The following is a 22,735-nucleotide window of genomic DNA, read 5'->3' on the forward strand; positions in this document are numbered from 1 at the left end:
TATCCTGCTGAATAAATTGCATATGTTCACACAACACAGTTGTTGTTGTGCTATTTCTTCTATAATTCGGCACAGTCTGACAACAACAATTTTTACATTTTCATTGACTTTTCTTCATCTTCCAGACTTGTAAAAACCCCATATCAGCATGACTGTCACGTAAAGACACCATCAGTCACCAAACTAACTAAAGTAAGGGAATAAATTCCTTCTCTTAACAAACACACACCCCCTCAACAAAGTTTGCTATTTACGAAAGCCTTTAAGTACATTCCTACACAGAAATTATTTTGTTGAATCAGGGTCTTGGTAAAGAAATCCTAAAAAGGGAAACACTGGAGAGATGTACAAAGAGCTCCCTCTTTTGTTTGACTTAATTTTTGTGTGAAGAACTTTTGCCATCAATTTCTTTAGGTAAGTACACATTATATTAAATGCTGAGGTTGCCAATTAAAAAAAAATAAACAAAATAGTTGAATATGTGTCTTTATGCCCTGTCTGTTCTGAAAGTCTCTCGATTCTCTTTCCATTTCTGGTTCTTCTTTACATTTAAATTTAGCCCTGAAGCCAAATATTACTGTTTTCTAAGAGATTCCACACATCACACAGAGTTTTCATTACAAAAATTAAAACAATTTTCACGTTGTTCCAATACAGTTCATCTGTGAAGCATCTAGCATTTAGATATAATTTTTTTTTTTTTAATTCTGAAAATCAAACATGGTGCTTAGTAAGCAAGTTCATTCTGGTCTGATTTTTCTTTTGAACAAATCAAGACTGGACATTTACCGTTACAGATACTCCGCTTCTCAACCTCGCCTTGCACTTTTTTTGGCGATGTCATGAGAACCACTCATGTACAAACACGGCCGGGTCAGTTTCCTTCCCACCAACACCGTCACAAACTTCCGTACCTCCGGGGGCAGCGCCGAGCTGCCGGGTACCAGGGCAAGCCCCGCTTGTCGCTGCCCCGGTTCGGAGGGCCGCGCACGGCACAGGGGACAGGGCTGAGGGCTCAGGGCACAGGAGACATGGCACAGGGCAGAGGGGACAGGAGACACGGCACAGAAGACAGGGCTGAGGGGACAGGGCACAGGGCTGAGGGGACAGTACACAGGACACAGAGGATAGGGCACAGGGGACAGGGCTGAGGGCACACAGCAGAGGGGTCACGGAGCGCTCCGCGGCGCTGCCCTGAGCTCCTCCCCGCAGGCGGGCGGGCGCACGGGCGGGGCCGCGGAGACCATGGCGGCCCTGGCGGTGGCAGCGGGCCGGGCCGGGCGGGCGGCGGAGGAGAAGGCGGCGGCTTAGCGGGCTCGGCATGGCCCCGGCCCGGCTGTCGCTGCTGCCCCCGCTGCTGCTGCTGCTGGTGGCGGCCTGCGCCTGGCGGCCGGCGCGGGGCCAGGAGGCGCCGCAGACCCCGGACTGGCGGATGACGCTGAAGACGATCCGCAATGGCGTGCACAAGATCGACACGTACCTGAACGCGGCCCTGGACCTGCTGGGCGGCGAGGACGGGCTCTGCCAGTACAAGTGCAGCGACGGTGAGCGGGGCTGGGGCGCGACCCTTGTCCCGGGCAGGGCGGCCCAGCGCCGCTCCCGGGGGAACCTCGCTGAGTTCTCCCGGCGTGCTTTCCTATAAATAAATACGTGTATGGACCGCGGCAAGCGAGCTCCTGCGCGTGTATGTGTGTTTAAATACGTGTGTAACGTGTACGGAGCTTGTGTACACGTAAGCTGTTCTCTTAAGGCGACTTTTAAGTAGCTCCTTTTAAACGTCTACAAGACGTTTTCCTTGGGGAAAGGTTTATTACTGTCAAATATGTAGCTGATGTGTCCAGGGAAAAACCCTGGGGTGGGAAGAGTTGCTCTCTCCCGGCTGGTTATTTACCAGCACTCCTGAGCATTTCGGTTTGGGACAGAAAAGCTTATTAACTCTGAGCTATGGAACGTGTTGTTTCGAGGTGACGCGTGAACAGCAGGTTTTAATGGCAGCCGCGTTTGCCGGAGGAAGGAATGCATCCTGCTGTTAGTGTCCTGCTGCTACCAGCAGAGGACACCTGTGATCTGCGCTTCAGCCGCCTGATTTACCTGAACTATAATTGAGGCAGCTCACGGTGGCATGACCTGGTAGATGACGATGGTTATTATTATCATAATCATCATTATTATTGTTATATTAGACTGTTATTATGAGGATGAGCCTGCTCTAGCGGGGCGTTTGGACCAGATGACTCAGATGCCTTCCAGCCTGACCCATTCTGTGATCGCCTCCCGTGCTGTGCCCTTCCCCAGTGCCGGGCAGGCGGTGCTCCAGAAATGGGATTTCTTTCCAGGCTTTTCCCAGAATGGGAGGCTGGCATAGCCTGTCGTGGTGGGATCACATCAGCCCAGTTTACTGTGTCAGATTATTTGTTAAGTCAGGAAAGGAGTCTGGTGGTGACACCTGGCTGGCTCTACAAGAGTGGCCAGGACACTGTGACATTTACACTCTGTACTGAAGTATGCATCTTTCAAATGTGTTTTTTTCCCTATTACATTTAACTGTGGCTTCAGATTGTTTCCACTACTTAAATGAACGGGAGCGTCATTTTTCAAATTAACTACACAGTCTTTCTTAACTTGGGATGCAGAATTCCTTGGTTTGCTGCTCTAGTGAGTGTTCGGGGAGATGTGAGTTTAGCTCATCTACTAATTCAAATTCTATTAATGTTACAGCTGTAGAAATAAAAATGATGTTTCAACCCAGCTAAGACAAAAAAATCAGAGAACTGCTGTTGGTTGCATATAGAGCATAGAAGTATTATTGAATTTACACTAAAGTACTCTGTTAATCCACTCCTATATATTGCATACTTAACCAACACATGGATTTCAGTAATTTTTTTTAACATAGGAAGCAGACATTGACACTTGCTCAGGTGCCTTGTCTCCCTTTCTGAAAAAAATTGCTTAGTTCCCCTAAGTTGTAATTTGGAAAGAATTGTTGATATGCAGGTGCCTGAATATATGTTTAAGTTAAAAATACAACTGACACTGTCTCGAGCCAAACAAATGTCTGCAGTGAGTTTTAAAACTACTAAAACGCTGTGCAAAAAAAATTTTAAAACTACTAAAATCCTGTGCAAAAAAATCTGTTTGAGACATGACCGACAAATTCCCCTTTTTCAGGATCAAGGCCCGTTCCTCGCTATGGATATAAACCATCACCACCAAATGGCTGTGGATCCCCTGTGTTTGGAGTTCAGGTAAGTATTTCCATTTTGGGGCTCCTTTCTGTGTCTTTCATACATCAGCTTTCCTCAGTATAGATGATTTTTTCCATTCCCCCTTCTGAGACAGCATCCATGTGCAAGGTCCTTGTTCTTATCAGCTCCTAACACGTGCTCTGGTAACAACATATGGGAAGTGTTAGTGTTGTAAACGAACCTAGCATAAACATTTTCAAAGATGACAAGCATAAAATGTAATGATGATAAACTTCTTGGGTTTTGAGTGTTTGGTTTAGTGTTTTGTTTGCACAGTCTTGAAAGCATTGCGTAACTGCAGCTGTAGCTGTGTGAGAGTGCAGGGTTTGGCTATGACTCTTGCTCTTCTGACTGACACTAACCCTTTTTCCATAATGCTAGAAAGAAAATAGGAGTCAGCTTGTTGTCCTCCAGCTTTGGGACTTTCTTTTTCCCCCCAGCTCTGCCCATCCACCACCCCAGAGTGTAGGCTGGGGCTGGGCAGGAGGCTGGGTGGGGACACAGCTGGGCAGCAGACCACACTGAACAGAGGGATGGATGTTCCTCACTGTGTAGAGGTGCCCAGCAATAAAAACTGGAGCACTGGGAGAAGGTGGGGAGGGGGTCATTGCAGAGCTGTGTGTGACTTCCAGGTGGCTGTTGCTCACAGGCGGGCTTGGTGTCCCCTCTGCTTTGAAATGTGCTGAATGCTTTTTGCACTGCTTACTTTGGGATATTTTTTTAATTCATCTACTGTATACAGTAGTACACAAGTACACATTATATTAAATGCTGAGGCTGCAAATAAAAAAAACCCAAAACCAGTAGAATATGTGCCTTTATGCTCTGTCTGTTCTGAAAGTCTCTTTGTTCCCTTTCCATTTCCAGTTCTTCTTTGCATTTGACTTTGGCCCTGAAGCCAAATATTACTGTTTTCTGAGGAATTCCACACAACATCAATCAGAATTTTCATTGCAAACATTAAAACAATTTTCACATGGTTCCAATTCAGTTCATCTGTGAAGCATCTAGCATTTAGATACAAACTTTTTTTAAAATTTTGATTTTAAAACTGTTTAATTAAACAGTTAATTTAAACTAATTTTAACCTAAAAACTAAATTTAAACTAATTTAAAACTAATTTAAACTAATTTTAATTTTAAAATTGTGTACTGTGTACTACTTCTTTGATTCATCTACTAAACTGTCTTTATCTCAGCTCATCCCATTAGTTTTAATTTTTAACTGTTGCAGTCTGTCCATAGGCTGTATTTTTCTTATGCTGGAATACCAATGGAGGTGTGTGTGTGTTTTCTTCACAGTTTGACATCGGTATCCCTTCAATGACAAGGTGCTGCAATCACCACGACAGATGCTATGATACTTGTGGCAATAAAAAAAATGATTGTGATGAGCAGTTTCAGACCTGCCTCTCAAAAATTTGCAGAGATGTGCAGAAAACGCTTGGAATCTCAGAGAGTGTCCAGGGTAAGTGTGAAAACGCCTTATTTTTTTTTTTTTAAAGTTTGACCTGAGCTTAACTTGGCAAAGAATCTTTGTGCAGTGCAGCAAGACCACATTTTCATAAGCTGATGGAAGATGCTTTGTTCTGTCCTTCTGCTGTGCAGCCCAGATGTTTGTACAACAGAGCAGCGACACAGCACAGGAAAATTATCAGGGTAAAAACTAACTTCAAATTCAGGTTAGTTTTAACTTTAGGGGAAAAATAATGCTGCCCATTTGGGAGTATTGGAAAATCACCTGATGAGTATTGGAATAGAACTTGATCAAAGTGCATGTATAATTCTTGCCTTTACTGTAACAGCTGTAGGATGACTGTTCTGCTGGGTGACTTCTAAACTTCTGTGTGTGATTGCTAGTAAGCTGTAGGAGAATACAGAATCTTTCTCTGTATGAAATAAGGTATTGAAACAATAAACAGTCATAGTGGAAGTAGTTAATGCTGTCCCCTGGTGAATAAATGTTAGGTTTCTCAGTAACAGGCCATATGATACTTCTTCTGGTTGTTGGCCTGCATCTGATGGGTACATGACATAACCACTTTTTAACGTGGACAATGTCACTTTCACAGTAAATACTCCCACTGAGAGCAGTAAGTTTTTAGAACAATCTTGTGTTTGAATTTCTCAAATTTATCTAACTGTAAATAAATCATCATGTTAGTCTTCAGTGTCAGAACTGGTCAATATTTGTTCAATTCTGTTGAGCTGATGTTAAAGACAGCAATCTCTGCATAAACTGGGATGTTGAGAGTGAGAAGGTAAACCAGCTCTTTCATCTTCCAAGATTCAGTATGTTTCCAACTCAGAAAACATTCCATGTGCAATGAATTTTCATTTTGTTTGGCATATAAAAAATCTTTACTCAAAACTTAAATCACTCTGTGTTGGTTCAGTCTTTCATTTGACAATCTGTTTGCTTTGCCCAGAGAAAATTGCTTCTTTCTTAGAGTCGTTCTCAGTTTGACAGTTTTCTCCTGTTAGTTTTATATTCCACTCAAAGAGCACTTTTAACTGAACTCTTCTTTGCTTGCAGCTTGTGAATCAACTGTTCAGCTGCTGTTTGATGCAGTTATACATTTAGGATGCAAACCATACCTGGACAGCCAGAGAGCTGCTTGTATGTGTCCTTACGAGGGCAAGACAGATCTCTGAGAGAAGACACCGAGATCTCGTGGTGTAACAAAGCTGAAGATCTGGCCAAAAGGAAGCAAGGCTTTGGTTACAAACTTCCTGCTTTTCAGACAGTGATACATTAAACACTGACATGAATTTACTGATTTGAAGATCACTACGATATTCTCATTCATGTAAAAAAGAAACAAGTTGTCCTTCTCTCCATTTTATGCCAGAAGCTTGGGAACTGAAATTGCTTTCCTTTGGTGTATGTTCACCTAGGGTGTGCCATTGTAAAATGCTGGTGCCATATTAATGTTCCCAAGAAAACTCCATCGTGGGGACATCACAGGCACCAAAGAGTTATATTGAATTCTCAGGTGATTTTTAATACAGGTCAAATTTTAGGTTTGCTAGCAGTTGAAGCATCTGATGGGTTCAACAGGAGAGTGTGTTGTGTGTACCAATATGAGACATCTTACATAGCCTGTACCTGCGTGTTTCTGCTGCAACTGCCTTAGGTTCTCTCCCATGTATGTGGTCCTGCAGGTCTGTTGTTAAAAACCCAGGAAAACGCCCCAAGCCAGTGTACATGCACTACATATTTCTACCTGATTCTATATCAATGCCTTACTTCTGCAGCACTTTTCAGATCAAATACGTTGATCCTTTCAAGGGCTGTCCAGTAAAATGAACAGTTTGCAGCCTAAGGATATACTTTTGATTTGACAGAATGGTGAAATGTAGTTTCTATGTTATTTTTAAAAAATTCATCAAATGTGTGTTTTTGAATAAAACATTTTGTGTTGTGTATTATATGCACGGAAAGGATATATGTACAAATATGTTGATTTATATTTCTGTTGTGGCACAACTTGGCTACTGTATTCATTTTTGCTTTCATTTAGTCTGTTATGAAAACCAAAAGCAAGTTCCACAGTTAAGTTCAGTGTGCCCAAAAAACATATTTAAGATTCCCTCTGTGAGGCTGATTGATATATGAGCCTGTACTTCTGTCACTTGTTCCCTCTCTGACTTCTCTAGCTAAAATCACCTGATGTCTGAATTATTTGGGGTTTGCTCTCTGTACTTGTTGCTTATCTACAGGTGTCAGTCCTTAGTTAAATTCTGCATTAGGTCCTCTGTTAGAAAGATGATTATTTGTTTTCATTAAAAATCAATTTGCTTTAAATATTCACAGGAAAGGAATGAAAATTAAAATTTTGCATCTGTGAACAGGCAATAGAAATTAAATGCATAAAATTCACTGGACTATAGACTATAATGTCATATAATTTTGTGTGTTTTTCTTTACCAGTTGTGGTTTTGGTTTGTTTGTCACTAAAGCTTAGTGTACATGACAGTGAATGTAAGGGTTCATAAACAAAAAGTTTCTGTTCTTTGGTCATGCCTCAAGGTTTCTTTTCTTATTTGCGGATATGAAATAGCACTAAAAGAGAAGTATTACTGTAGAGCTTTGCAAAACTTTGCTAGATGAACTTGTACTTCTAACTTTGGTGAGAGAAATATTACTGTAGAGCTTTATGAAACTTAGCTAGATGAACTTGTACTTCTCCTAACTTTGGTGAGAGAGAAGTTTTACTGTACAGCTTTGCAAAACGTTGCTAGATGAACTTGTACTTCCCCTAACTTTGGTGACATTCATTTCCTACCACAGAATTGAAACAATTCTGCCTTACCCTGGAATTCCATGGTTGTAACCCTAAAAATCTTTTTAACATTAAAGTAGGGAATGTTAATGGCATTGTTTGTTTCAAATGACAGAAGTACCATAATGAGTCCAAACCACTAATTCAGCTAGATGACTTGCTGAGTTCTGTACAAATGGGCTTAAACTAGGTGCTTAAATTAATGCATATCCTGGGTTTGGATAGGATGAAGTTAATTTTCTTCCTAGTAGCTGATGCAGTGCTGTGTATTGGATACAGTGTGAGAATAATGGTGGTAACACTCTGATGATTTAGTTGTTGCTGAGCAGTGCTTACCTTAAATCCAGGACTTCCCAGTTTACCACACTCCACCAGCAAGGAGGTGCACAAGAAGCTGCAAGGAAGCATGGCCAGGACAGCTGACCCAAACTGCCCAAAGGTGTATTTCACACCATAGAGCATCATGCCCAGAATATAAAAAGGGGGGAGTTTATATCCTGATCAGCCAGAAGGCATCATCTGCTGCTTGGGGACTGGACAGGGGGTGATGAACAACTGAATAGTGTGTCACTTGTTTGTCTTGGGGTCTATACATTTTTCTCTTTATCCTTTCCATTTTTATTATTATTTTTGTTTATTTCAGTTACTGAAGTGTTCTTACCTAAACCCATGAGTTTTACTTTTTCTGATTCTCCTTCTCACCATCCCATGTGTGTGTGTGTACCTGTGTGTGTACACATATATACTTAGTCACTGGCTGGGGTTAAACCATGACAACACAGACAATTTTCACTGTTGGAAAGAGTTGGGTTTTGTTCCCTCCTTTGCTGACCTGTAATTATACCTCAAAAGCCTCCTGGAGTTTATTTCAAACCACGTAAAACACTAAAAGAGCTTTAATACTTCTGGATAGCACTTTGATAGTTCTGCTTGCAAACCACAGGAGGCATTTCACTTCTTCCAGGTAGTCTTAACTTTGCACAAGCTTTTCCTGTAGCAGAAATCCTTGATAGAGTTGCCTGCAAGTTATACAAAATGCATTTTGCAGACCATAGCCCTAAGATGAAGGCTAGCTATCGCCCCTAGGATCAATCATACCATTTAAGAACTTACATATTTATAAAAATATGCAAAAATGTAATGCTTGTCCTGCTTGTGGCAGTTAATGTTGTCCTTAGCAGCTGATACAATGCTGTGTTTTGGATTGAGGATGAGAGGAATGTTGATAAAGCACAGCTTCTCCTGCTGCCCTGCCAGCAAGGAGGCTGATGTGCACAAGGTTTGGGAGCAGACTTCAGCTGACTCAAGGAATATCCCATATGGAATCCCATATGAACAATAAAACTGGGGGGAGTTGGCAGGGAAGGGCACTGATCGCTCCTTGACTGGCTGGGCATTGATCAGTGGGCAGTGAGAAACTGTAATTCATGTCACTCACCTTGTATATCCTTTTGTTATTATTTCCCCACCCTTTCCTGTCCTGTTAAACTGTCTTTACCTTTTTCCTGATTTTCTCCCTCATCCCACTCGAGGGAGTGAGTGAACAGCTCCATGCTAGATTAAAGCATAAAAACACTATAGATAGCAGCTCATTTAACTCAACACTGCATGTTTTTGTGTAGTCAGTAACGCTGTACAGAATTCACAATCAAAGTTCCTTTTTCAGACTGCAGTTCTGATCTATCCATAATGCTTTTTCCAAAAAATACCCACCTACAATCTGCAAGTGTTTCAAAACCTATAGGCACATCTCACAATAAAACGTTCATGCATTACAATGACCCAACACAGTGGCTGAGCCTGCTCTCAGCCTCCAGCAAAACAGAGCAGAAGAAAACTCCATCTTACAAGGATCTAAGCAAACTGCTGGACTGAGGAACATCGCTGACAAAGTTCTGGATTTTGGTTTTGCAGCTGCAGAACTTCACACGGGAGTCTGGCTGCCAGTGGGTTCAGGAGCAGCTCTAGCATGAGCTGTGAGAGCCGGGATCTGCAATTGCCAAAAAATGAACCTGTTTGGTAGGAGTCTAAATGTTACCCAGTATAAGAGGCAAACTTTGTGATAGTGTCATGTTCTAACTAAAGTTTGCACAAAGACAATTGAAACAAAGTTCTATCTTGATCCAGCTGCCTACTGGCAGTCTGAGGGTAACAAGTCTGAACAAGATAAAAGCAAAGGCAGTTAAAAATACCTCATGGCTCCTTTAATCAAAGCGAGAAGTCTGAAATTTTTACCCATGCAAGAAGCCAGAGTAAAACCAGACTGGGTAAAAATGCCTATAATTCCGCTCTAAATCTGCTTCCTTTTTGTGCTTGTAGCAGCACTCTCCTGAGTGCACATTCATATCTGAGTTTCATATCTAAAAGTAGGCTAGATAAAAAAAAATCAGATCCCTCTAGGGTATAATCTGTAAAGCTCTTGTACAGAAGAATGGGTTTTGTCACTGGCTTTGGTTTAGAAACTTGTTTGTTATGCAATTGATCAGTGAGCGGTAAGTGCCACATAATTCCCAGTCGGGAATACTCGTTAACACACCTTGTCCCTCGCCTCAGAGTTCCGAAATCATCAAAGAGATCTGAAGCGAGAACAGAGCAAAGCTGCAGAATGATCCACACATCCAAACCTCCCAAGGGTTGTGTGTGGGTGCCCGAATGTTAACGCACTTTGAGGAACAGGAGCCGTACAGGAAAGAAAACACGATGGGCCTCAAATGGGAATTTGAGTTTTGAAAACTTTAAACTGAGCACGGGAGGCTCTCACTATATTTCAGGGCGCTGGTTTTGTACAAGCCGGGGCAGTTAGTCGACCACGGTCTCTGAAGGTCTCATCACAGGAAACGCACAGCGCACTTCAGCACCGCACCCCGGGCTTTCCCGGCTCCGGCCTTCGCCCAGCGCCGGAGGCGGCCGCTCCCGGCTGAGGCGGAGCGGTTAACCGCCAGAAGGCGTGGAAAAGGAAGAGAGGGAAGGGCTTGGCTGCGCTTGCTTGGCTTTGTTTCCGCTCGCTACAGTTCGGTTCGTGTCGTGTAGGTGTGCAGCCGGTGCCTCGGTCCACGGCGATGTCGGGCTCGGAGCGGCAGCCGCGGGCGGGTGAGCGGAGGGGACGGGGTTGGGAAGGGCCGCGCCGGGCCGCGCCGCTCGGGGCTCCTGCCGGAGGCGGAGCGGGAATAGGACGGGGAATGTCTGCGAGGGGCTACCGGAGGCAGAGGGACGGGGAATGTCTGCGAGGGGCTACCGGAGGCAGAGGGACGGGGAATGTCTGCGAGGGGCCGGGGGCAGCGGGGCTGCCCGGCCGGAGCGCCCGAGCTTCCCCCAGAGCGGGAGGGCCGCCCGAAGGGCGCTGCCGGCGCTCACGGAGACCCGGAGCTTTGCTTCTGTCCTTCTTTCTGTGAAAAACACGTTCACTCTCCGTGAAAATTAAAAAAAAATTAATAAAGGACAATAGGAAACAAGGACCATAGAGCAAAGGTTATTACAGCCAGGTGCATCTTGGCCCTCAGGCAAGACCACTCTTACCTTTGGGGATGCTCCCTACATCAGCCATTACATCTGTTGCATCAGCCTGTAGCGGATTCAGTGCAATTATGAAATTCAATTCAGTTATGCATGGTATACTTGCCTTTATGCATACTAAAGTTTCCTTTTTAGTTTACATATTCCAAGAGCTATTTAATTTGGGTCTGCCTTTTTTTAACACCTGCAGTTTTTGAGCTTTGGTCCACACTGTCTTCAGATGGTGAGTGCCGATTGTTGGCATGTAGCGGGTGTCTTCTTCATATGTTCATTGGATGTTATCCCATCCAAGCGGGCATTTTACACAAGCATACTTATAGTAGCTATTTCACTAAGTTTAATTAACAACAGAAATAAAAACTATATAACAAAGCTACTTTAACACTACATATCTAAAATCCATTTTAATATTTGTGAAAAGCCAATATTATAATGTGTGTCTATAACATTTCCTTCCTTCTGGAGGAGGAAAGGAACGTTCGAGAAGGTGGGAGGTGAAGGCCAACAAGGAAATGGATTTGCAGTGAATCCCGCAGGGGAAAACCCCTCTGGCTTCCCGGCACAGCCTCGGGGAAAGTGGGGAAGGTTCCCGGCGTGTCACTGGAGGGCAGGAGAAGTCAGAGCAGTAAAACTTGGGCTGGGTCCCCGGAGATGCAGCCAGGCTTAAAGGGGATTCTTTTGTGTGCCGTCTGGCTGTTTCTAAGGGCTTTGCCCTTTGTGGTCTTGATGGTAGATCTGTTGAGATGGAAACGCATCCAGGGATAGACTCTGTGAGATTCCAGTGTAACCTAGTGCATACCTGATTTTTGATTCCTTTGAAGCAATCCGTCTTCACGAAATTAGGGATAAGTAGTCCCATTAGTCTCAATCAGACTTTAGAACAAACTTGTTCCAGTGTAAGACAAACAGAAAACTTTTCATAAATCATAATTCAAATAGTGTTTATGTGAATGAAGCTGCGATACGGGAGGGACAATGAAAAACCTAAGACTAGGAAGTTACTAAACAGGATTAAATTAACAGGAATTTTTTTTTCCCAGTTTCCTGTAGCCCAGGAATTCTAGTCCTCCTGTGTCTACATTTTCTGTCTTAAAGTTTGATGACTATAAAATTTTATTACCTGTTTCATGGGTGAGGGGTGGATTGCAGGAACTTTTGTCCTCTATCAAGATATAGCTATGTTAGTTTGCAAAAGGCATTAATAACATCTGAAAAATAGATGTGAAAAGCTAATATTGTATGTGCAAAATAATTTGCAAAATACATGTACATGTGACTCTTCTTATAATTGCAGGCGATGTCCAGCTGGATAGCAGACCTATATTACCCACCACAGGTACAGTGTCATATACAGTTCTCATAATGTGGTAGTGAGTCTCTACCACTACTAGTAGTGATTTAGTAGCCCACTAAATCACTTAAGTAAGAGGAACAAGATTCTAGCCTAACAAGATGCTTAAGTAAGAGGAACAAGGATTCTAGCCTAACCATCTGCAAGTCTGTAGTTCTGCACACTCCCAAGATGTGCACATCCCTTGTTGTTCCCTCACCGCTACTTTTATCTCCCTTCTGTACTGGAGGTACTTAAAGTCTCTATAGTTCAGCAGAAGAAAAGGTTTAAGTCTTGCATTTTTTCAGTTGTCAATAGCTGTTACACTATCTACTGTGACTCGTGTTGCATCCAACCTCAAAGAAAATGCTCAGCTTTGTATTAGCAGCATGACTGAAAGAAAAGAAACACCAATGTATTTTTAAGTTATGTAAAATTTTTACTGTTGAGTTAGAGTCTCGTTAAAAAAATACACCAAGCTAGTTAGTTATATAAAATCATCATCTCTGAATATGTTTATACAGATACACAGACAGATACAAAATATGCATGTCTTGACCACCTGAAATTCAGACTGCTGGAGTCAGAACTTCCAGAACAGCCTCCAAAAGCTGTGGGTACAGACAAACACTAATGAGGCTGTTTCCTTGCATGCCTACTTACCTGATGTGTGAATGAGCTTTTGGTTCATATGAACCGCTAAACTTTAAAGCTGGATGCATAATTTCAAATTGGTTTTGCTTGTTTTTAATGAATGAGTTTGTGGCTAAATAACTTTTTGATTTCTCTAACAGATGGAAATGAGAACATCACAGAAGTAGATGCAGTCAATATAAGGTAAAGTTCTGGTGGCAGTGACAGATGTCCCCAGGGACTGAGGTCAGTGCAGGGCTTTCTGATTTTGTTAATGAATGATTAATGATTTGATTCAACTCCACCCACTTACAAAACATGTTTGTAGTTTTAGCTACACCAGCTGCAGATGTGAAGGCATTATGTGGAAGAGATTATGAGGAGTGTTCTCTTTAGGCAATGTGCAAATACCATCACATTCTGAGGAGCCACTGGACAGAAGGTTAGATTGTAGCACAGGAACTTATTCCTCTGGCAGGAGGGGAAATGGACCATGGAACAGTGCTTGCATAAAAGCCCTGAAAACACTGAACCACCTGCCCGATAACTTTGCCTTATCCATACAGCTGAGTAGAGAAAGAACTATTTAGGGAATTATCCCCAAATGGTCATTCACAGGATCCAGTGACCAAACTGTTCAAAATCCCTACTAGCCATGCACCTAGCCAAATCCTAAGGAAGAGAAATTGACAAAATCTGAAAAAATTCTGGTACAGGTGAAATTGTTCATAATTGCAAGGCTAAAATTTATAATCTTTGCATTTTATCATGTTTGGTACTCAGAATGGGAACAATGTGATAAAGCACCCAGCTTCTCTTATTGGTTATCCAGCCAACATTGTAGAACCTCCCTGACTTTGAACAGTCATGTTAAATTCCTGTTCTCTGTCTGAATTCTTGTGTATATGTTACAAAAACATGTTTCAGTAAGGGAATTCTCATATCAAAGTGGAAAAGCAGGGGTAATGATGGTAATTTTGCTGTGAAACAAAAGCATTTGCCAGAGAAACTCCGATCTTCAACATCTGCAGACAAATACTCTAAGCAACTTTCTCCTGTAATTGCACCAAACCTGAATATTCCATAGCACGAAAGAAAATATTAACATGGCAGAAATTACAGCTCTGACCAGAGCCAGTCCTAGGGCACTATGACCCTGACTGTCATTCCATGTATCTCGAACTCTGGACCTGTCTATTGCCAGCATTGTTGCCAGAAGTGTTTCAGTTTCTGTTTTCTGCACCAGGAACTACTAAAGCAGAAAGATTGTCTGCTTCATCCTTCTAATTACAGCCATGTCAACACTTAGGATCTTTTGGGTCCAAGTGTTGACATGACTGTGGCTCCACAGCCATGTCCACAGTGTGCTGTCACACATCCTATGATGTGTTTTGCTGATAAACGAATAAAATTGCACAATGCTACTCCCAAACACACAAGTATTCTATGTGTTTGCTGCCATGATAAAGTCCTCTACTTAGAACCTGGGTCAGTCATTTTTTCTGTGCTTAAAAAGACCTCTGTCCTTCAGGAATTTGTGGCCTGGTTACTAGAAACTTAGATGAACTTGTCAACTTAAAACTTGTAAAATAAATTGTCATAGCTTTCATTTCATTAGGGTAAATAACAAACATTTGTTCTCCTTTTGCAAGATACACTACACTTAGCACCTCATCCCCAGTTTATAGCCTATTGATTATAATGCAGCACTTGATTTACTTAGAAAAACTTGATGTAAATCTCAGACAGCTACAATTCCAAGTAAGTGCATGTGTACTGCCCAATTATGTTGGTATTTATCTAAACACATAACATGGAGAATTGGAGCCATGTCTGAAATTATGTGTGTTAACTAATGAAACAGCCTCATTTACCAAGAATGTTTTCCATGTGTGCCAGCAGACAATCACATCATCTTGAAGAGAAGTACAAAATGAACCATCAAAGAAGAGGAGTTGCATTAATCTTCAATCATGAGTACTTTTCTTGGCAGTTAAAGCTGAATGACAGACGTGGGACTATGGTTGACAGAGACAATCTGAATCGCACGTAAGAAACTCAGTTGCTCCACGAACCCTTAAAAAATCTAAACTTTAGAAATCATCTTCAAATTAAGGAGTTACCTAAACCTTGTGTTTACGTAGTGACTAGAAGATTTTGCAGACAAAGCACCAGTGCAACTTGAGTGAAGAAAGCTCTAATTAAAAAGCTTCAAGGCACGTTTTTTTTTAAGTCACAGAAACTGCTGGCACAAATCCTGTGAGTTCAGCACTTTCTTTGGACAAACTCTTTGAAGTAACTTTAGGTGTTAGACCTGTACTTGACACCAGTTTGAATTCAAAATCAACTTTACTAGTTTTGTTCATAAATAATGCATAAGAATATTAATTTCCCCACAGGGAAATAAGCTGAGTTGGTAGCAATTGATATATAATTTGAGCAAGATTTTTACTAACACTGATCTGTTCTAACAATAGTTTGACAAACCTTGGATTTGAAGTCAGAGTTTTTGATAACCTGAAAGCAGAAGATGTGCAGAAGAGAATTGATGAAGGTAAGAGACTGTGTATTGGTTATGTCTATTGCAGCAGAATTCCCAGATACCTTTTCTTCCAATCTCTCCATTCATCTTACTTAAAACAAATTGTTGTGCACAAGGAATTTAACATTAGAAGTATTTGAAGGTTAGACTGAAAATTATTTTATTGCATTGTATGTGAAGCTTCAGTGAGAGAACTAATTAAGTCACAAAAAGCTGAAAGACAGTATGTGCAGATGGGAGAAGATAATTACATTCTTTTTTTTATGGTTAGTGCCCCTTCAGCCAGGCTGAATCAATGCACCTTGCAATCCCTACAGTATGGCTTTTCCTGAAAATGGCATCCATTTGAAAAAGGACTGACTGGGGATTCAATGATACCATACAAATGAACAATGTTTTTTAGACCTGAATAAGAGTGTTTCATCATTTAAACACCACTTGACTATTTCAGCCTCTAAGGAGGACCACAGCAATGCTGACTGCTTCGTGTGTGTGTTCCTGAGCCACGGTAAAGATGATCACATTTATGCACGTGATGACAAAATTGAAATTCAGACAATGACAGACATGTTCAGAGGAGACAAGTGCCAGAGTTTGGTAGGAAAGCCAAAGATATTTATCATTCAGGTAAGATGTCTGTTTCTGAATTCAGTGAAGTTAACACTGACTTGTGTCTCCCTGCAATACATGTCAGTTTTCCTGATGCAGTCCTTCCACAAGGCATTTAAGACAAGGATTCTTCTCTTTTTATTAGAAACCCTAATGTATACTCCTGTTATTATTATTACAGCTGTATTTAATAAGTAATTTTACAAAAAGAAACACAAATTAAACCCATGTCAGATCTACTGTCAGTGTTTTTTGCAGCCTCAGCTCAGTTCCTATTGGTCACACTTCACAGCCCAAGGCTAAGCTGATAAGCTATCTACCCTCTGTATCTTCATTGCTTCCTTCCAGGCAAGTCCCTTTACTTGATCCTCAGTCAAGCTGGGTTTTGTGTTTGGCTTTTTTGTCTGTTTTCTTTTTTTTGTGAGGCTTTTTGGTTGGTTGTTTTTTGTGGTGGTAGTGATTTTCAGTTGTTGTTGTTGTTGGTTGGTTGGTTGGTTTTTTTTTTTGTCTATGACCTATACTCAACATCTCTCTCTCTGTAGAATCCAAAGAATCAGATTAAGGCTTTATTGTCTCAGAAATGCTGCTTGTGCAAAGTGGTCAGATAAAGACCATTTGTAACCTCCTGTTCCTTCCCTTGGTTCACGGGAGAATGGAAGTTGGGAGGTACCTCAGGAGGTCTCTGGTCCAGCCTCCTGTTCAAAGCAGAGTTATGGGGTCAGACCAGGTCATGCAGGGCTTTATCCCATCTTTATCCACCTTACAATTAGCAAACTCATATCTGAACCAGCAGACTGTAATGGTAGCAGTTTACAGAATAATTCTAAGTATTACCTTTTTTTTTTCCCAAATGCAAGCTTCCTCAGGGCACAGGGTTGCTGCAAGAAGCAGTATATTGTTAATTCACCTTTCATTAGGACTCATTCAGATTTCCTTTTTTTTTAATCTGGTGCCAAAGATGGGAAAAAATACTTTCATATTTCAATTTTAAGGTTGAAGTAATACTTGGAATCACTTATATACTCATCATAAAGCTAATTAACTTAGTTCATCAGCTGAGTTATTTCCAGCACAACTGGCATAGCAATTACCTCTGGAAATCACAAACATCAAGATGAAACTTTATCACTGTAAAGAAGATTCTTTGTGGGTTTGTTTTTTGTTTTTTTTTTAGTGGTAGTTCTGAAGTAATGCTCCTTTGTATCTTTTGAGTGTGTTCTCACCTTGTTATCCTCCATGGGTAGCCTTTCTGCTCCACTGACAATGGTGGGATCACTACTGACTTCTCACAAAAACCTTCCCTCAACAAACACACTTGAGACTGCACTAAGAGCAGAAGTGTAACAGCATGTATTGATGGCTGTGCTTCAGAGCAGTAATTCAACACTGCCAAGGGAGGCAATTCTTCCTCTCTACTCAGCAGTGGTGAGGCTGCCTCTGAAGTATTATATCCAGTTCTGAGTTCCCCAGTTAAGAAAAATGCAGACTTAGTGGAGTGAGTCCTGTAAAGGGCCACAGAGATCATAAAGGGACTCTGGAACATGTTTGATCTGAGGGGAGGCTGAGAGAGCTGGACTGTTCAGCTTGGAGGAGACGGCTCAGGGGAATCTTACCAATGTTCTGAACAGCTGGTGGGAGGGAATAAGAGGGAGACAGGCTCTTTTCAGTGGTACCCAAGTGACAGGTTAAGAGGCAACTGGAACAAATTAAAACACAAAATTTCACCTCAACACAAGAAAACACTTTACTGGGAGGTTGGTCAAACACTGGAAATGGTCACCCATACAGACTGTGGAGTTTCCACCTATGGAGATCCTCAAAAGCTGACTGGACATAGTCCTGGACAACATGCTGTAGCTAACACTGCTTGAGTCAGGGGGTTGGACTAGATGATCTCAAGAGCTCCCTTCCAGTCTTAGTGATTCTGAGATCATCTTCGAGCTTTCAATGGACTTTGTCCCCAACATCTTAAGTGACAGAGAAATAAATGTGTCTTTCTGAAGGCAGAGCCATGATGTGGCACACCTAGCTGAACAGAAGTGCCTCTGGTTAGTGTCAGAATTGTAATATTAACAGTGAGCTCAGCAGGGGTGCAAACATAACACCACTTCTCACCAACAGGCGTGTCGAGGTGATCAACATGATAATGCAGTCATTGCTCATGATGCAACAGACAGCAGTAAATCCCCTGGCAATAAGACTGAAGTAGATGCAGCTGGCATCTATACTTTGCCTGCTGGTGCAGACTTTATCATGTGCTACTCTGTGGCACAAGGTGAGTTCCAATATTTTACATCCAGTGTCTGATACTTCACTGTAACAACCCTGAACATGTCTTCATTTTGCAGTCCAAAAAATGAGGACAGTTCCATGTAAATCTGATTCACATGTCTGATAAGTAGTAACTTGTCTGGGAAAGAATGCTGTGTGCTAAAGAAGAAATGAAAGTAAATTATCAATGTTAAGTTTGCCAAACAAAAGCATTGTCATCAGTCTTGAGGCTGAGCTGCCTCCTGACAGCCAACATCCATCTCTTTTCCAGGATTCTGGTGGCTTACAAATTTCCCTGCACTACATGGCTGTTCTCTCCAGTCCCCCATGTATGTTGTCCTCAGTCCCATCTGCTCTCTAATGAAGCAGAGGTGCAGTCCTGTAAGCTACCAGTCCCTGAATCATGTTCCTCTTAGCTGAGCACCACAAGTGGTACAAAAGCCATTTCCCATCTACAATTTGCAGTGTAATTGGCAAAGTGAGATTTACACCCATTAGTAATTCCTTATAGATGGTAGCTAGCAAACAGGGACTACTTACATTTGGATCTAATTTTATGTTCTTTTTCTACTGTAGGCTACTATTCTCATCGTGACACTGTATTTGGCTCCTGGTACATCCAAGATTTGTGTGAGACCCTTAGGGATCATGGATCTTCTGGGGAGTTCACAGAACTTCTTACTGTTGTGAACAGGAAAGTATCAGATCGCACATGGAACACGGGCTATGGTTTAAAAAAACAGATTCCTTGTTTTGCCTCAATGCTAACTAAAAAATTGTATTTTCATCCAAAATCTAAGTAGATTATTTTGCAGTGATGACCATTACTATTACCTGCTGGAGAGAAAAGAATACCATCTTAGTTGAGGAGATGTAATATTCTACAAGAGTGTAAAATCACTGTGATCAAACATTGCAATTTGCATACCTAATAGTTTCTAAAATCTTGAAGCAGTCTTAAAACTAGAATTATACCAGAGAATTCATCTCAGGGAATATGGGAAAAGTTGACTGGGGCCAAAGTATTAGAAGGTGCTCAGATTTTATTGAAATTGATGCTTGAAATTGAAATCAATTGAAATTGATTTTTTTTTCCTAAAAGCATCTTGCTTCATTGCCATTTAACTATGGCACATTTTACTATTTCCAAAACATTTTTACTGTTCTGTTAGATTAACTTGTCTTGCTCCTAGAGCAGAGTTTACAGGGAATATGGTTTGTAGGGCATCTTTTTAAATTTGTGGACAGCAGAATCCACAACTTTGGTAGCTTTATTGGGCTTTTTAGACACTGTATAATTTTCTTGCTACACTAAAAAGGAATTTAATTCCTTGAGTACAACTATAGCATTAATAAAGGATTAATCAAATAGGGTTGATTAATAAAGGGTTTCCTTTTACTTGAATATAATTGATACTTGAAGCACAATTACAGTTTTCTGGTGCTTTACATCCTCAGGAGAAAAACAGCAGTAATGAGATGAGAACATGTACAGTTTGCTCAGGGTGAGCTTGCCTTGTCTGTACCTCTAAAGCTAATGCTGCTGAACATCTCTAGGCAGCTCTACAAAATGTAACATGTAAACCTTCATACTTCAGGCCTTTGAGTTGCATCAGGCCTCCTCTCGGCCCTGGAGAAGATGAGACATACCTCTGTCATTGTGTACATAAAAGTGATGGTGCATGGTCACCACAGGATTGTTACTGCTGCAGTAGTTGTGGTGCTGACTAACTCAGTCTGAGCAAAGTGTCTTATTCCACTTTCCTGGGGAAAAAAATAATTGGTTTACAGGTTCTGCTTTAGTTAAGTCTTTCCATATACAATGTTCTGTCATAAATGCTGTATCTTACTACACCTGCTTTTAAATGTTGTATGAATCATGCATGTTTTAATGTTTTGATAAATTCTTTCAATAAAATGCAACAGTGAAACAAATGATTTTATAGCAAGTTTGAGATACCTTACTTCTCCAGCACTACTTACTAAGAAAGCTTAATTGTCATGCTAATCTAAACTTGACCTATGGTGTCACAAGCAGTCAATGCACAGGCCAGGGAAAAAGAAACAGTAATTTCAAGAAAAGAATCTTTACTACTCCATACAGAAGTTAATTATCCTATGAGCTATTGCTGTGTTACAGTAAATGGTACTAAAGGAGCTGTCCTTGTTTGTTCTGTTATTTTACCAGCAGTAAGAATGCCCCCATTGTACTAATGAGATTTGACAAATATTTAGAAGAACTTTGCTTTAGCAGTTTCTTCATAGAAAAAAGAAAAAAAACCCCAGACAAGCAAAACAAACCCAAACCAAAGTAATCAAATCAAGCAACCAAATATTTTTTAAAGCTATTTATTGCAACTTTTAAAACTCCAGTGGTAAAAATACCCAGGAGTAACTGAATGTTCATATCAGCTTTGAAAGGGCATCTCCAATATACACAAACCAAAGTCAGTCCTTGTCACTGATTTCCTGGATGGGAAGCCTCAGGTACAGAGGCTGGCGCAGACGCCTTAGGGATTCTTCTGCCTGCCAATGAAAGAGAGAGGGAGAGTTCATCCTTCTGCAGCCTCTGTCTTCTTCTCTTTCACACATGCACTGTCTTTCTTTTCTCAGCAAGGAACCAAACCAATCAAAGGGAGGATGCTGAACACTGACAGACCTGCTTGACTCATGCAGTCTCCAGAGAGGAGCATGAACCCTGCCCATCAACCCACTCACCCACACCCCAAAGTATTATTTTCCTGAAATGAAAATTTAAAAATCCATACCCCCGAGCCACCAAAAAAGCATCAAACTCTATCATTGTGTCAATTATGGCACATGAAATTACACCCTGAACTATGGGTTTTAAGCTAAAGTTAGAGGTAGTTTCCATTTTCTTTTATGAGATATTGAACACAGGGCTGTCAAGATGGGATGGAGGAGTAATAATTGAGGAGTGAGAGATCTGCTACAACTATTTCATGAAGGCCACCAAATTCCTCCTGGGTGTACATACCACCTTTTCCATCTAGTCACCCATATTCTGTAAATCTACGTCTTTTACCTACAGAATAAAGGCTATGATGTCAAATGCCAAACACTCTGCAAGGCAATGTCCTTCCAAGGAAGGGAGGAGATTGGCCTACCACAGCAGTGCAGCAAACATACTGTGCCCAAAATAAATTTAGCTATTGTATTAAATGGCCAAAAATGCAACATTAATTAGAGTATGCAAAAAATAGATGTCATACTGATAAACTGATTTGTTTTAAATTAAATTCATGAAGGTCTCCCTTTCTGATGACCTACAGAAATAGTTTATACATCAAAGGCAAACACTGTATGATTAGCTGAGCCAATTAACTGGCCAATAAGCAATACAGAGTTTTGATAGCAAGCCTTGAGGTCAATTTTCTGTTAGCTGAGAGTTTACTGAAGAAGTCTTAAGCCAGAAGCTGCATCATCATTGAAGGACTGCACTCAAATACCTCTGCTACATCGTCTCTGAGCTTGTTGTATCGTTCCACATTAAACCGCTGCTTTTTGGATTTGCGGTAGAAGTAGTGGAGGAACTGCCTGTCCTTAGCGTGAGGGTAAATGTAGTCCTGGGGAAGGAAGGAGGACATGGATTTGTGGTTAGCAAGGAAACTGAGTAGAGGTCAGCAGATTAGAAACTCAGCCTGTTTCAGGAAGAGTTACCTTGTCCAGCACCTATGTATGTTTTGTAAAGAGGCTACATATGAAATTCTGCTCTTAGAGGAGACCATAAGGGCTTTTTAAACACATAGTAGGAGTCACTTCTATCATGTCTGAAGGGATTTTCAGTTATAATAAAGACACAGTGTGATCTTCGTGACTGGAGCCACCTCAGCCGATGGAGTCTACTTCCAAGGAGTCAGAGGAAATTCAGGAACTACTACTTGAGGACTTACCTGAAAGCCTTAAGCAATGGCACAGGCAGCTGTTTAAAAAAGCCAAGTAGTAATTTCTATCTACACACAAAAAGTAGGAATGGCTTAGCTCTTCTTAAAAACCAGTCAGAAGGAGTAAAACTCACATTCTGAACCAGCTCTTCATAAAAACAGATACATCTCCCCTTTTGGGAGAAGGAATCTAATTTCCCACATGGTCTATAGATCTACTGGTATAATAGAAGAAAGTACTGGTTACTCTTCCACATACTTCAAAAAAGAGTTTTGCATCATAGAAAGTTCAACATCAAGATGTCCACTTTGAGAGTAAAGTACAGAGCTAAAACAAGAAAAAGAAACATTTCTCAAAGTCTGAATGGGATTTCAGAACAAGTCTGTATTGTGAAGCT

General features: G+C 41.3%; 3 protein-coding genes across 4 annotated transcripts in view; 2 read left to right on the top strand and 1 right to left on the bottom strand.

The window, feature by feature from the left end:
- Positions 1-1,244: 1,244 nt before the first annotated feature.
- PLA2G12A (phospholipase A2 group XIIA) lies at positions 1,245-7,376 on the top strand. Its single transcript, XM_059470821.1, has 4 exons — positions 1,245-1,544; positions 3,172-3,248; positions 4,551-4,716; positions 5,785-7,376. Exons 1-4 carry the CDS (start codon positions 1,322-1,324, stop codon positions 5,901-5,903), a joined length of 585 nt encoding a protein of 194 aa, XP_059326804.1. The 5' UTR covers positions 1,245-1,321; the 3' UTR covers positions 5,904-7,376.
- A 3,164-nt stretch (positions 7,377-10,540) lies between these two features.
- Positions 10,541-20,370, top strand: CASP6 (caspase 6). Its single transcript, XM_059471393.1, has 8 exons — positions 10,541-10,624; positions 12,342-12,383; positions 13,172-13,214; positions 14,913-15,059; positions 15,488-15,564; positions 16,004-16,179; positions 18,283-18,436; positions 19,009-20,370. The coding sequence occupies exons 1-8, from the start codon at positions 10,594-10,596 to the stop codon at positions 19,233-19,235; spliced, it is 897 nt and encodes a 298-aa protein (XP_059327376.1). The 5' UTR covers positions 10,541-10,593; the 3' UTR covers positions 19,236-20,370.
- Positions 20,371-20,765: 395 nt separating this feature from the next.
- MCUB (mitochondrial calcium uniporter dominant negative subunit beta) overlaps positions 20,766-22,735 on the bottom strand; it is a 42,755-nt gene continuing 40,785 nt past the window's right edge. For both annotated transcript variants that reach the window (XM_059470452.1, XM_059470453.1), the window contains exons 7-8: positions 21,903-22,019; positions 20,766-20,958 (exon numbers count right to left, since the gene is read on the bottom strand). In XM_059470452.1, coding sequence (XP_059326435.1) covers positions 20,881-20,958; positions 21,903-22,019 — 195 coding nt within the window. In that variant the 3' untranslated portion in view covers positions 20,766-20,880. The remainder of the gene's footprint in view (positions 20,959-21,902; positions 22,020-22,735) is intronic.

This window comes from Ammospiza nelsoni, chromosome 4, assembly GCF_027579445.1.
Source record: "Ammospiza nelsoni isolate bAmmNel1 chromosome 4, bAmmNel1.pri, whole genome shotgun sequence".
In the NCBI taxonomy this organism is placed as follows: domain Eukaryota; kingdom Metazoa; phylum Chordata; class Aves; order Passeriformes; family Passerellidae; genus Ammospiza; species Ammospiza nelsoni.

Coding starts and splice junctions, on each gene's coding strand:
- PLA2G12A (XM_059470821.1), top strand. CDS start 1,322: ATGGCCCCGGCCCGGCTGTCGCTGCTGCCCCCGCTGCTGCTGCTGCTG. Junction 1,545..3,171: donor CCAGTACAAGTGCAGCGACG/GTGAGCGGGGCT, acceptor CCCCTTTTTCAG/GATCAAGGCCCGTTCCTCGC. Junction 4,717..5,784: donor AATCTCAGAGAGTGTCCAGG/GTAAGTGTGAAA, acceptor CTTTGCTTGCAG/CTTGTGAATCAACTGTTCAG.
- CASP6 (XM_059471393.1), top strand. CDS start 10,594: ATGTCGGGCTCGGAGCGGCAGCCGCGGGCGG. Junction 13,215..14,912: donor GTAGATGCAGTCAATATAAG/GTAAAGTTCTGG, acceptor GTGTGCCAGCAG/ACAATCACATCATCTTGAAG. Junction 15,565..16,003: donor GCAGAAGAGAATTGATGAAG/GTAAGAGACTGT, acceptor TGACTATTTCAG/CCTCTAAGGAGGACCACAGC.